At 37.3% G+C, this 14,667-nt stretch overlaps 1 protein-coding gene across 1 annotated transcript in view; it reads left to right on the top strand.

The window, feature by feature from the left end:
- The window catches only part of LOC122790310 (TNF receptor-associated factor 1-like), a 661,767-nt gene that overhangs the window by 583,536 nt on the left and 63,564 nt on the right, over nt 1-14,667 (top strand). The window contains exon 9 of the mRNA XM_044057827.1: nt 5,123-5,271. Within this exon, the coding sequence (XP_043913762.1) occupies nt 5,123-5,271 (149 nt within the window). The remainder of the gene's footprint in view (nt 1-5,122; nt 5,272-14,667) is intronic.

The following is a 14,667-nucleotide window of genomic DNA, read 5'->3' on the forward strand; positions in this document are numbered from 1 at the left end:
GGTCTCCTATGTCTTTGTAATTAGCTCAACAATTATACATTTCACTACTTTATACAAAATACTAATGAAGCTAACAGGTCTATAATTGCTGAGGTCAAATGTTACGCCGACAATAAGCATGGGGCATTTTCATGCATTTAGGAGGTAACCAGTGAAGATATATAGGTTGAGCAAGATATGTATGTATATGCATATATATGTATATATATATATATATATATATGCATATATATATGCATATATATATATATATATATATGCATATATATATGCATATATATATATGCATATATATATATATATATATATATATATATATATATGCATATATATATATGCATATATATATTTATTTATTTATTTTACATATGTTATATATTCCTGATTTATTACAACACACACCCCTTTATCTCTTGATTTGGTGTCTGTACCTCTCCCTATCCTCTTTACCTCCTTTCTTACTCTCAGGACCCTGCTATACCAAATCCTACTACTCCCCTGTGCTCCAAACCTTAACATATTCATAGGTTTGACTCTACCCTTCACATACCTTATAACTATATACTTATTTTCTTACCTACCTGCTGTTTTCCTCTCCTTACAGATTGTTTTCTCTGTGCCACACCACTCCCTGCCCCCAAATCCCACCTGCCCCTAGCACCTCTACCTTTATACCCTCATAGACACACCCCTTAATCTATCCCCACCCCTTCTAGACCTAGCCCCTCCCACTTCACCTACCTGCCTACCCTACCTTCTAAAACCAGCCCCTCCCTTCACCACTTATCTTCTCTCCTTCCCACTCTTCACACTATCTTCCCACTCTATTTCAGTTATACATTCTCTAAACATGTCTAACCAATGCCAACCTTTGCTACTTATATCCTTCCTAACCATCATCATCTCTACTTATTTCTCCACCTCTTATGAACAAGCCCTTCCTTATACTCTAACAATTCCACACAAAGTAACCCAAATATCCCCCCTAGCTCTAACAATTACCTATCTCAACACCATCCACAAAACTTCCTACCTCCAAGCTAAATATCACCAACTTTCTCACATCAAATATCCTACTCATAGCCTTAAAAACATTTTTACTACTACCACAAAATTTCTCAATCTTACAACCCTATATTAATCTGCTCATTAATACATGGTGATATCCACCCCAACCCTGGCCCTAACTCACCCCTACCATTCTCTAAAAGCCACCAACTATTTACAAGACCAACACCATCTACCAAACCCCCTAAATCACTCTCAATTGCTCAATTAAATATGTAGCATCTGTAACAAAATACCACATATCCATGCCCTCCTAGATGTCCAACAGTTTGATATACTCTGCCTAACCGAAACTTGGCTCAAACCTACAATTAAAGATAATGAAATCACCCCCCCTGGCTATAACATACTCAGGCAAGACCGCTTAAACAAAAAAGGTGGTGGGGTAGCAATTCTGTATAAAACCGGATTGCAAATAAGCAAAGAAAATCATACTCTTCCATCTGATAATAATGTAGAAATAATTATTTCCAAACTTCAGCTCAACCCTCACAAAACAGTTAACATTATCTGCACCTATCTTCCCCCAGGAAAAAATCCCACTATTTTAGAAGACCTATTAAATTGGCTTTCACTAAATCTCCCTCAGGAAACTATTCTTTTAGAAGATTTTAATATTGACTGGAATTTATGTCAATACACCAATCCACCCACTCTTATTAACCTACATGGCTTTACTCAAACCATTAACTCCCCAACAAGAACAAACAAACAAAATAACAAAAAGTATACTTGACTGGATACTTATAAACAGTCCCCAGCTAAAGTATACAACAGGGACTCTCCCAGATGACCTCAGCGACCACTCTCTAACATATATCATCAGGCATAAAACAAGTTTAACCATCCCAGATCCCATTCTGTTTCAAAAACTTATGCAAGTTAATTGGTCATCTCTTAAATCTCTCCTTAACTACTTCAATCATACTTTTCTGACAATCCTAGAACATCACTCAATTAAATCTAAAACAGCCCAATGGCTTTCTAATGCCACCAGGAATCTAATCCTTAGTAGAAACAAAGCCTGGATAATTTTCAGAGAACAAAGAAATTTAACAAAAAGCCATTCTACAAGACAAGAAGAACTTTTATACTCAGCTACAACAAACATCCCTACACCAACCACATAAATTCTGGACCGCCATTAATACACTGCTATCACCAGGAAAAGTTGCCACACCAAATCCTATTGATTCTAACCCGACTACCCCATCTCCATATTGATTAACAGAACCATAAAAGCAGCACAATTCCATCATCATGGAAAATCTCTATTATTATCCACTTCAAAGGTGGTGACTCCTACTGAGTATTCTAACTTTCGGTCCAATAGCATTATTATCACCACTTGCAAAAAAATAATAACCTCCTAGCTAAGTGCCAACATGGTTTCATAACCATCTCTCTGATCTCCTTCCCACTCATAGGGAGTTCTCAGGGGCTCTATCTTAGGCCCTCTATATTTTCCATCTTTATAAATGTCTTTACCCTAGCTACTCCTCTATCAACTTGCATTCAATATGCTGATGATACAACCATTATCTGCTCAGCCCCAACACAGTCAGAACTTTATTCCCTTACACAAATACCTTCACTACCATAGAGCAATTGCAAAAATACCTTCACTACCATAGAGCAATGGTTCTCCAAACACCAAACTACTAGGCATTACAATTGACAACCAACTCAAATTTGACACACACATTGACTCTACAATAAAATCAACTAAATTAAATCTTTCTTACTCCTGAAGCCAGAACCACTATAGCTAGAACCCACTTAAAATCCTTTCCCTTTATATGCCTCCCCAATCTATACAAACCTTTCTAAATATAATCTTACCAAAAACTAACTTCGTCTTATATAATATTGCCAGATTTGCTACAGCATCTCCATATAGGACTCACCATTGTTCTAACCTTAAAACTAGGGTGGCTAGAATTACCTAACCTTATACATTTTAACCAACTTACAATTGCCCATAAAGCTCTTTACCACCCAGACAATACCCCAATGCTCTCCACCCTCATAAAACCCTATAGCAATCTGAAACCTCCAACAAAATACTGATTCATACTTCTCTTTCTAAGAACTCAGCAGGTGACTCCACATTCTCAAACTCAGTTGGGAAACTATGGAATCAACTACCTCAAGACCTCACCACTCAAACATCAATCCCACTATTTAAAACTAAACTTAAACATTTCTTTTCCAACCACTGGCTTTGCTCTTGCAATAACCCAGACTAACCTTTCATACCTCCCTGCTATGAGATTTTTTTCCACTCTCTCTTTATCTACAGAACTCTCTACAAAGCTGTTTCTATTACCTCACTTCTAATAAAGGAACTAAATCTCTACTTTCCATCTTCTTTTAAAGATGTATTAGACTAACTAGGTACTTTATCTGTACTGTCATATTGTACACTTTTCTAAGTAATAGAGACTTCTTACTGTACCTCATATTTGTACTCAAATGTTCTTAATTCTAACAGAAGGTTTAAAGAATATGTTATTAGATATTATTTGTATATGTTGATATATTCTGATAAAGTTTTTGTTTTAGTCTTACTATAGTAGTACTGTCCACTGAAAATGGACATGTATCCAGTTGGACTAGCCCGGTTAACAAATGTAAAATAAATAAATGTAAAATAAAATAAAAATAAATAAATGTAGGATCACATTAAGTAGTAGTTATCACTTCTCAATAAACAACCAGGGATATTATCTGGACCTACAGGAACAGAGTTCTTAGTTTTGCAAGGGTAATGCAACTCATGTCCTCAAGTCTGTAATTTACTTTGAAGCTTTAGTTCATTTTTCTAGGTCCTTTTGTCCAGTATAGCTGGTTAAAGTGCATTGCAGTGATCCCACTGGGTAACTTCTAATTATTTGAGCTAATGAAGCTAGAACAACTGGGGAAAGAAGTGTTTATTTTAAGTGATACATTTCACATCAGTTGTTTTAATTAAAAGTCACTAAAGTTGCTTGATAGTATTAATGATGAAATTATTTATTTTATGTGTGGTACTCAATTTATCCAGTTAAAGGTCACAGGAGAGCTTATTCTTATCCTGGCACTCAGTGAATATATGGCAGAGAAAGTAATCCAGGAAGGGATGCCACTTCATCACAGGATACTCACATACTGCATGCATATGTATGGGCAATTCAGAGGATCTCCACATCACCTCTGACATGTCTGGGATATGGGAAGAAACTGAGCACCTGGTGAACATCCACATGAAAACATGGAGAGGACATGTTTTATCTGTACAGGAAGGATCACAACTGGGAACTGAGCTGCAGAACCAAGCACTAAAAAACAGTGATGCTAATCACTAACCACTAAACCACTATACCACCAAAAAATAACTTGTGTCTAAGTCATCGTTCAAGGCATGTAGAACCTATGAGCAATTCATGAAAATGAGCTGTGTGTGAAACTAGAATCAATGACATTTAGTTGTGCATTTTCCTAGTTCTCTGGTAACTTCTTTCCATAGCAATTTAATTTGTCCAAGCTGCACATAAATGATCAAAAAACAGCTGCCATTACCCATTGGAGATCATACATCAAGTACTTTATAAACAATGGATTAAACCCAGCAAGTCAGAACAGCTTTAGGTATGCTGTCTTTATAGTAACAAAAACAAAATAAATTCCAGTTAGGGAAGCAAAGTAAGTAACACAGAGGACAGATGAACCATTATATTTCTCATAATGGGGGCTTGTGTAACACCTAAAGAAAAGTGCAGCAAGTGTGACTTAACATATATCATGTTTAACTGAGCACATCGTCTCTTCCCTGCCTTAATTAGGATGTTTGAAAAAGCTGACTTTTTCCCATTCAGGTTTCACACGCTATGGTGTATGTTTATTGCATAGTGTAACTACTGTACCCTTGCATTATACCACATCAGTTCTAGTTTCTTTACTACTTACAAATGCAAATACAAAAAACTTACAAAAGCTGTTCTATGAATTCAAACATAAGATTGCCTGATTTGTCTGAAATAAGCTATAATGAATGAGTTATTTTCTTTTGCAGTATTCTTCACTTCTAAGTATGGATATAAAGTCTGCCTGAGGATCTATCTGAATGGGGATGGAGCAGGAAGAGGATCTCACATCTCATTGTTCTTTGTTATCCTGAGGGGAGAGTATGATGCTCTGCTACCATGGCCTTTTAAACATAAGGTAATGAACCCATCAGCTTGCATCCTTTCTGTTAGCTTCATATTTTCATGCAGTCATTAAAATGGTTTAATTTTACTCCTCCTTGGGAGTTTTCTTGTTTAAGTTTTATATGGGATAAATATTTAAGTATGCAGTGACAAACACAAGTATGTTAAATACAAGGTAATAGAAGCCCTGTATGTTTTCTGTTGTTGTTACTGACTCTAATATCCATCAAGTGTAAAGTGAACAAGGTAACAAGTACATTAGTGAACATTCCCTGCTGAACTCCCAGTATGTGTTTTCTCATAAGAAATCACTGTTGGTGTGGTTTTTAAGTTTCTGGTACCAGTGAATTCCTTTCCCTTGTCTTTTCTCAGTTGTTGTGCAATATTGGTATATTTAAGGGGGGGGGGGGGTTGAAGGGTGAAGTCATCCTCATGAGTTTTACAAGAATAAGCTTGCCCCCTACATAAAAAAAAAAGTTGAGTTTGTCTGGCTGAATCTTCACTGAGTTGCAAATCAGCAAGACATATTTGAAGTGTGATTGTTACCTGGCATTTTAGCATCTTAATTTTCAGTGTTAAATATGGTAATGCTGTATACCTCCAAGAGCCTTCAATTTCTAAATAAATGTTGTGTTAAAATTGCTCTTCATGAGAAAATGAAGCACCTTTTACTTTAGATTCAGAACTCCTAATGTACTACCATATTGCATTACCCCACATAATGGATGCAGTCTTCCTTTTAGTTATGCATCCTAGGCCTTCTTTCAAGCAAGATAATGAAGCACACTGTCACGTACAGCAAAGCTGAAAACTATATCTTGATAAAAATTTCTTCCTTCTATTTTATCAGATCAGCTTCATACATTCAAAACTAGAAACAGTACACTGACAAAATTACCCCCACCTCCCTGTTTTAATTTTATTCTTACTGGGGTAGCTGCTCTCCCCTCATACAAGTTGTGTAATGTTGCAAAATGCCTGAGGGTAAATTATCCTTTCCATTCTGTAAAGAGAATGCTATTTCTATTTCTGGTATAATCTGTTAAATTGTATAATGTGTTTAGATTAATTTAGTAGATTTAACTTTTTGTTGCATCATAAATGTGCACTACATGAAATGAATCATTTATGAGTCTATATTATAATCTCAAAGGTTTAAAACTTTGAATCACTAAAGATCGAACTTTAGTGATCGAAGTCTTAAACCAGCGAAACAAAAAAATATATACTAAATTAAAAAAAAAAAAAAAACTAAATACTGTGTAGGCAGGGGTGCAAGCCACCTGCAACCCCCACACCCCCCCTATGTAAATATACAAACTCCGAGAACACACTACATTGAAGTAAACGGAAATCTCCTCCTACGGAGATTTTCCGTTGAAACGTTCAATGTTGTGCGCTTTCAGTATTCTCATGTTTCACAAAAACGAACACAGGTTACGACTCCACACTGTAGATAGCAGGGACAGACTTTTTTAATACGGAGCAGTTGTAAGAATCTCTGCAAACAATTCCAAACACAAAATCCAAAAGTAAAATTAAGCGCTTTTCGTCTGAATGTTATCCAGACTTCTTCAGATCACTATCCAAGTTAAAAAAACTTGTTTAAAAAGCCCTCGTCAAATGACAAAATCAAATGGGCATTACTGCTTTCATTCAGCGTATTTAAAAACACACACACATATTTCAAACTCATAGTCTTTCTTCCTCAACATACAAAAATGCATAAATATTACTTCACACTTATAATAATTCATCAGTTCTTACTTAAATAAGTAGGATCAACAAGGTAATTAAAATACACAAGTAAAAAAATAATAAGAAAATAACACACTAATAAACGCCGAACTGCAGGTCGACCCTAGTGGCTGGAAAACCTCATAATATACACATTTCCATTTTACTAACAAGTTAATGTCATATACTCCTTTATATTAATTGATGTAATGAACTCAAATGTTACCTCAAACTGTACTTGACACCACTACAAGGTAACTGTTGCAGTATGCTTAAGCCCACTGTTCCGATTATACCAATACTACTAGTGTGTAGGTTTATTAAACCTGTATAACAAACAAGGCGTTTTTTAAAAAAATACAAAATAATATTATCATATAGCACAATAGGAAAAGCAACATAATAAAGTTACCATGGAAATGTGTGTATTATGAGGTTTTCCAGCCGCTAGGGTCAACCTGCAGTTCGGCATTTATTAGTGTGTTACTTTCTTATTATTTTTTTACTTGTGTATTTTAATTACCTTGTTGATCCTATTTATTTAAGTAAGAACTGATGAATTATTATAAGTGTGAAGTAATATTTATGCATTTTTGAATGTTGAGGAAGAAAGACTATGAGTTTGAAATATGTGCGTGTGTTTTTAAATAAGCTGAATGAAAGCAGAAACGCCCATTTGATTTTGTCATTTGACGAGGGCTTTTAAAAAAAGTTTTTTAACTTAGATAGTGATATGAAGAAGTCTGGATAACATTCAGATTAAAAGCGTTTAATTTTACTTTTGGATTTTGTGTTTGGAATTGCTTGCAGAGATTCTTAAAACTGCTCCGTATTAAAAAGTGCGTCTCTGCTATCTCCAGTATGAAGTCGGTACCTATGTTCGTTTTTGTGAAGTACAGTTGTGCTTTGGTCTTTTTTGTGTGGAATGAGTTTTGCAAAAGAAACTGTTTGCCACACTATGAGCGTGGAGACGCTAAGTCAAGGTAAGGATATGGAGGGAGGTAATTTGACCCAACTAATAGAACTTATGAACGAGCAGTTGGAACACTTATCTGCAAAGGTCAACCAGTTTTCTGATATTAACGCACGGAGCCCCAGCACTTTGAATGCTTAAGAACTACAATTCCTTCGATTTCTTGATCGGTAGAGGCCGAACAGGAGCAATGAGTGGGTTCACAGCATGACAGTGGAATTGGAGCTAATAATGCGGTGATTATGGCTAACCAGAGACAACCTATTACACCAAATAATGGACTTCTAATCCCAGGTTTAACTATTACACAGGGCATTACAAATTGTTGAGCAATGAATTATAGGTTCATAGGTTGGTACTAGGCTATCTGCCTAAATGCATATATTAGCCCAGCCATGTTGTGCAGTATTCACCACCCCTTTAGTAGTTCCCTAGACCCTTGTACTAGCAGCTAATACCCTTGGCCCCTATCTAGTAGTGCTGTTGGTGTGATCCCCGGTGTGAAATTTCTGTTACCCATCCACTCATCAAGGTTCCTCTTGAAGAGTGATAGTGAGTGGCTCTGTCTTATGTAGATCGGGACCCTGTTCCATAGTAAGGGAAGTCTCTGCGAAGGGAATCTATCCCTCCAGCATGTTCTATTCATTGTTGTGTTGAGGTTTATATCCCTAGAGCATGTAGCTCGAGTAGATTTGGTTTTGCTAAGATGAAGCATGTTCAACAATTCTGGGTTGGACATGGCTTTGTACGTTAGACAGAGATCGCCTCTGAGAAAGCGGTATACAACAGAGAACAGTCTTAGCTTTTTCAATCGTGCTGCATAGGGCAACTGTTTGAGGCCAGTAATCCTCTTGGTTAGGTACCTCTGTGGTCTTCTCCAGCTGCTGGAGATGTCTAGCTAGGTACATTCCAATTGGTGCATTGTACTCAATAATGGGTCTGATGAGGGAAGAGTAGAGGGGCACCATTACATCCTTAGATCTTGATGCGAACCCTTTTGTGATCAGATGGGTCACATAGAAGGATTTTCTAACCACTTTGGCAACATGGTTATCAAAGGAAAGCTGACTATCTATTTGGGTCACTAGATCCCTTATTTCTTCTTCAGATTTCAGGGGATTACCTCCTATGTTGTAGTTTGCTGGTACTCTGTTTTTTCCAAAGGGGATTACTACGCATTTTTTTGCATTTAGCTTGAGACCATGGCTTTGACACCATGCATCAGTCTCATTTAGGCCCTTCTGGAGGATCTCCATGTCAGCCGGAGACTCTATTATAGCACCCAGTTTGCAGTCATCTGCAAACTTAGTCAGCCACAGCATTCTGTGCTTGCCTGTACTTCTGAGAAGTATATGCCAAACAGGAGGGGCCCCAGGACAGAGCCCTGAGGCACACCACTCGTTACTGGTCTGGATTTGGACATAGATCCCGCTACTCTTACTTTATGGGATCTGTCTGAGAGCCAATTTGCGATCCATCTTGTGACGTAAAGGTTTATGCCCAGGCTGGATAATCAACAAGAACATTTTAATACAGAAGCCCAAAATGAGACAAATGTGAGTATCAGTGAAAATTTGAAATTATTTGATGTTAAACTTTTAAAAGTTAAGAAACTTCAGTTAGAACTCAATTATTTTGACAAATGCATTAAAGAGAAAATAGTACCAAAGTGTTTGAGGTACTGGCAATATCCAACAGGCCTAGAACCAGGGTCAGAATTCCACAAAGAACTTGTGGTACTATTTAACAACCAAGGGTTGGAATTACTTAAATGCATGTCAAAACATTACCAAAAATTAATTAACAACTTGGCCAATGATATTTTATTGCTGGAAGTCAACATTAAGGCTGACATTACATTTAGTCATTACCAGTATGACTATAATCATATTTTTACTAGTATAGCACAACTTGAAAGGCTTAAAACAACAAAAATAAAGAAACTACAGAGGGACTTGAAGGCGTATGAAGAGAGTACTGCTTACCCAAAACCACCAAGTTCGCAAGGGTCAGGACACTCTCAAGGGAGGCCTAACCAAGTAACATCTTCTAGTCCAAGAATAGCCTATGACCAAGAAACGCCATCAACATCAAGGACTAACTTGAACCCAGGTCAACAATTTGAGATTAGTGGAGGAACTTTTGGGTATAATTTTATAAAACAACTTTATTACCTTTGATGATAAGTTCTATCTCCAAAAAACTGGGGTTGCTATGGGTTCCCTTGTGGAGCTAGTTTTGCGAACCTGGTGATGGCATACTGGGAAAACAATTTTGTTTTCAACAGTATTTTGATGGAAAGAATAGTGTTCTACACAAGATTTTTGGATGACATCTTCCTAATAGTGGATGGTGATTTCCAAATAGTTAAAAAAAATTGGTGGATTTTTTTAACAGTACAGTTATGTATGTTCTTCAGATTCACTATGGAATTCCAGGAACATAAAATCCACTACTTGGATGTGGAACTTGAGAAGAACACTATGGAACAAAGATATATAGCTAGGATTTATAGGAAAACCACCTATTCAAACTCATTTTTGCACTACACTAGTTCTCACCCCCTGCACCAGAAAATATCGGTGGTGAAGGGTCAGCTAGGAAGAGTTGCAAGGATAATTACCCTTGAAGATGATTTCAGGGAAGAGTGCGAAAAGTTGAGAAACATGTTTTTGCATAGGGGTTATCCTAATAGCTTTCTATCCAGGGTGATTAATGAAGTTCAATCAAAAAGAAATGAGGGTACTTACAAACCTATTTTAAGTAAACACCATGTAAGCGATTTACTAATGGTAGAAACATTTACCCAACAAGAAGGAAATATTGAATTAAGTAACACTAGTTCAAGGAGTAATCCTATGAAAACTTATTTGCTTACATTAATAATTACATTTAGTCCAGTAACAAAAGAAATTAAAAAAATAATTAGGAAATTTTGACCCATAATGTCTATGGATGGGGAAATGTACAACAAAATAGGTGATCACCCTAACATTACCTACAGGAGGGGTCTAAATTTAAAAAGCTTACTGGAATTACCATCGAAGCCAATAAAGACGAATGCGGGCATGTACAGATGTGATGCATGTCATTATTGTAGATATATTGACGTAGGAAATAGATTTCGGATCAGGAATAGCACTTATTATGTTAAAGATAAGTTCAACTGTAACAGTAAATTAGTAGTTTATTTGGCACAGTGCCAAGGATGTACGGCTTTCTACATCGGTAAAACAGATCGTAGATTACGAGAAAGGATATACGAACATAATTATGCTATCCAGAGGCATAAAATGGATAATGCCTTAGCTAGACATTGTGAAATTAATCAGGACCATTATTTCAAATTTAAAGTGATACTATTTGCGTTATCACAGGACATCAAAAGGTTATCTGAAGAGAATGTGGTCAAGTTATTGCTTGAAAAAAGTGAGTTGAGTTGGCAGCTCAGACTTGATGCCTGTAACTACCCGGGTTTAAATGAAACCTATTCTATAGCATGCTTACTGAAACTAAAAAGTTTATTAAGGTAAATTAGGAAGTATAATATACATACATACTTCAACAGTGTTATTTCTGTAAAATAGATATTTATTCCCGTTCAGGTAGATGTAGGGAGACGAGACTTACTAAGGGTTATGTAACCATTTCAGGACTTTTTGATTAAAGCTATGAATTAAAGTCAAAATAATTATATCATGTACTTACTACTACTTGTTAATAATTATTGTCTAAGGTACATTAATCAGGAGAGCATCTGTGTTTGGATTTAACAGCCCAGACACTTTAGGTTCCTGAGAGTGCTGTTTGTTTTATATTATATATATGGTTTCTTTATTTAAAGAACTAGTTGACAGGAGTGACGTGTTCCTTGGTAACTTTATGCTGCTTTTCCTATTGCACTATACAATATTATTTTGTATTTTAAAAAAAAATGCCTTGTTGTTAGTTACAAGGGTTTAATAAACCTAAGCACTAGTAGTATTGGTATAATCAGAACAGTGTGTTTAAGCGTACTGCAACAGTTACCTTGTAGTGGTGTCAATACAGTTTGAGGTAACACTTGAGTTCATTACATCAATTAATATAAAGGAGTATATGACATTAACTTGTCAGTAAAATGGAAATGTGTGTATTATGAGGTTTTCCAGCTGCTAGGGTCGACCTGCAGTTCGGCATTTATTAGTGTATTTTCTTATTATTTTTTACTTGTGTATTTTAATTACCTTGTTGATCCTACTTATTTAAGAAATGATGAATTATAAGTGTGAAGTAATATTTATGCATTTTTGTATGTTGAGGAAGAAAGACTGATTTTGAAATATGTGTGTGTGTTTTTAAATAAGCTTAATGAAAGCATTAACGCCCATTTCATTTCGTCATTTGATGAGGGCTTTTTAAACAAGTTTTTTAACTTGGATAGTGATCTGAAGAAGTCTGGATAACATTCAGATGAAAAGCGCTTAATTTTACTTTTGGATTTGGTGTTTGGAATTGTTTGTAGAGATTCTTAAAACTGCTCCATATTAAAAAGTGTGTCTCCGCTATCTACAGTGTGGAGTTGGTACCTGTGTTCGTTTTTGTCAAGTACAGTTGTGCTTTGGTCTTTTTTGTGGGTATTCTTGTGTTGAAAATATTGTATTCGATATTGTCAGACTTCAAGATTTTAATATAGACCTGTCATTTATAGTTAAATGACTCTTTAGCTCTAAATTGAGCAACTAGTATGTTCCCCCACTAGAGGGGACAACATATTGGATTTAATCATCACAAATATGGGCGCCCATTGTACCACACCCATTATCACTCCCTCCTTGGTCAGATCCGACCACAAACTGATAACCCTGGACATCCTCACCCCTACACCTCCCCCAGTCAAAGAAACCATAGTCAAAAACTTTTCCAAAGCAAACTTCATACTACTTGCATCCGAAGTGGGAAGCTTCACTATTCCCTTGCAGAAGGATAATGATTATCCAGGATGCGGAATCCTACACCAAGGCACTCTATATGCATCTTCAGGATTGCATGGACCATGCTATCCCAAATAAAACCAAGACTCCTTCCTCAAGCAAGAAGAAACCAGTCTGGTGGACCCCGACCATAAGCAAACTTTACAATAAAAGGAGGAGACTTATACAAAAAAAGGCCAAATCTCAAGTAGAAAAATCATCCCTGATCAGCATTAGTAAGAAATTGAGGGCCCTCTTCAAGTCAACTAAAGCTAATTTTGAAAAGAAAATTGCCTAGCATGCCAAGGATAACCATAAGGCCTTCTATGGCTACGTCAAAAACCTAAATGGCAACGCTCAGGTCTGTTCTGTGCTAGTACAAAATGGTACAAAATACACTGACCTTTCTGACATTGCCATCATCTTGGCTGACAGGTTCAGTGCAAATCCCCCCCCCACCACCTACAGGGCCTATTACCATTCCAGGGGATTGTGTAAGTCCAATTATTACTGATACATTGGTTAACAAGGCTCTATCTAAAGCTAAAAACATTGCCTCCATGGGACCAGATGGTGTCCCAGGCTGTGTCATACACGAGCTCCAAAAGGAATTAACCCCACATCTTAATACCCTGTTCAGTCTCAGCCAGTGCCCATAGAATGTCGCATGGCAACGGTGGTCTCACTACACAAGGGTGGGGCCACAACTGACCCGGGGAACTACAGACCAATAAGCCTGACCAGTCTGATCTGTAAGGCTATGGAGCAAATCATTATGGAACTCATAAATGGTGAGATTGGGAACCTCCAGTCACTGGACCCCACACAGTTTGGCTTCATCAAGGGCAGATCATGCCTCCTGAGCCTGGTGGATTTCTTTGAGACAGTTACTCAGGCTATAGATAAGGGAAAGGAGGTACACACAGCTCACCTTGACCTTGCTAAAGCATTTGACACCATTCCCCATTCAGGTATTATTGATAAGCTCACCAGCCTGGGCATAAACCCTTATGTCACAAGATGGATCGCAAACTGGCTCTCAGACAGATCCCATAAAGTAAGAGTAGTGGGATCTATGTCCGAATCCAGACCAGTAACGAGTGGTGTGCCTCAGGGATCTGTCCTGGGGCCCCTCCTGTTTGGCATATACTTCTCAGAAGTACAGGCAAGTACGGAAGGGCTGTGGCTGACAAAGTTTGCGGACGTCTGCAAACTGGGTGCTATAATAGAGTCTCCGGCCAACATGGAGATCCTCCAGAAGGGCCTAAATGAGACTGATGGATGGTGTCAAAGCCATGGTCTCAAGCTAAATGCAAAAAAATGTGTAGTAATCCCCTTTGGAAAAAACAGAGTACCCGCAAACATCATAGGAGGTAATCCCCTGAAATCTGAAGAAGAAATAAGGGGTCTAAGGACCCAAGTAGTTAGTCAGCTTTCCTTTGATAACCATGTTGCCAAAGTGGTTAGAAAATCCTTCGAGGTGACCCATCTGATCCTGAAAGGGTTTGCATCAAGATCTACTCTTCCCTCATCAGACCCATTATTGAGTACAATGCACCAATTCGAATGTACCTGGCTAGACATCTCCAGCAGCTGGAAAGACCACAGAGGTACCTAACCAAGAGGATTACTGGCCTCAAACAGTTGCCCTATGCAGCATGATTGAAAAAGCTAAGACTGTTCTCTGTTGCATACCGCTTTCTCAGAGGCGATCTCTGTTTAACGTACAGAGCCATGTCCAACCCAG

The sequence above is a fragment of the Protopterus annectens genome, chromosome 16.part0, assembly GCF_019279795.1.
Source record: "Protopterus annectens isolate FY-2018-M chromosome 16.part0, PAN1.0, whole genome shotgun sequence".
In the NCBI taxonomy this organism is placed as follows: domain Eukaryota; kingdom Metazoa; phylum Chordata; order Ceratodontiformes; family Protopteridae; genus Protopterus; species Protopterus annectens.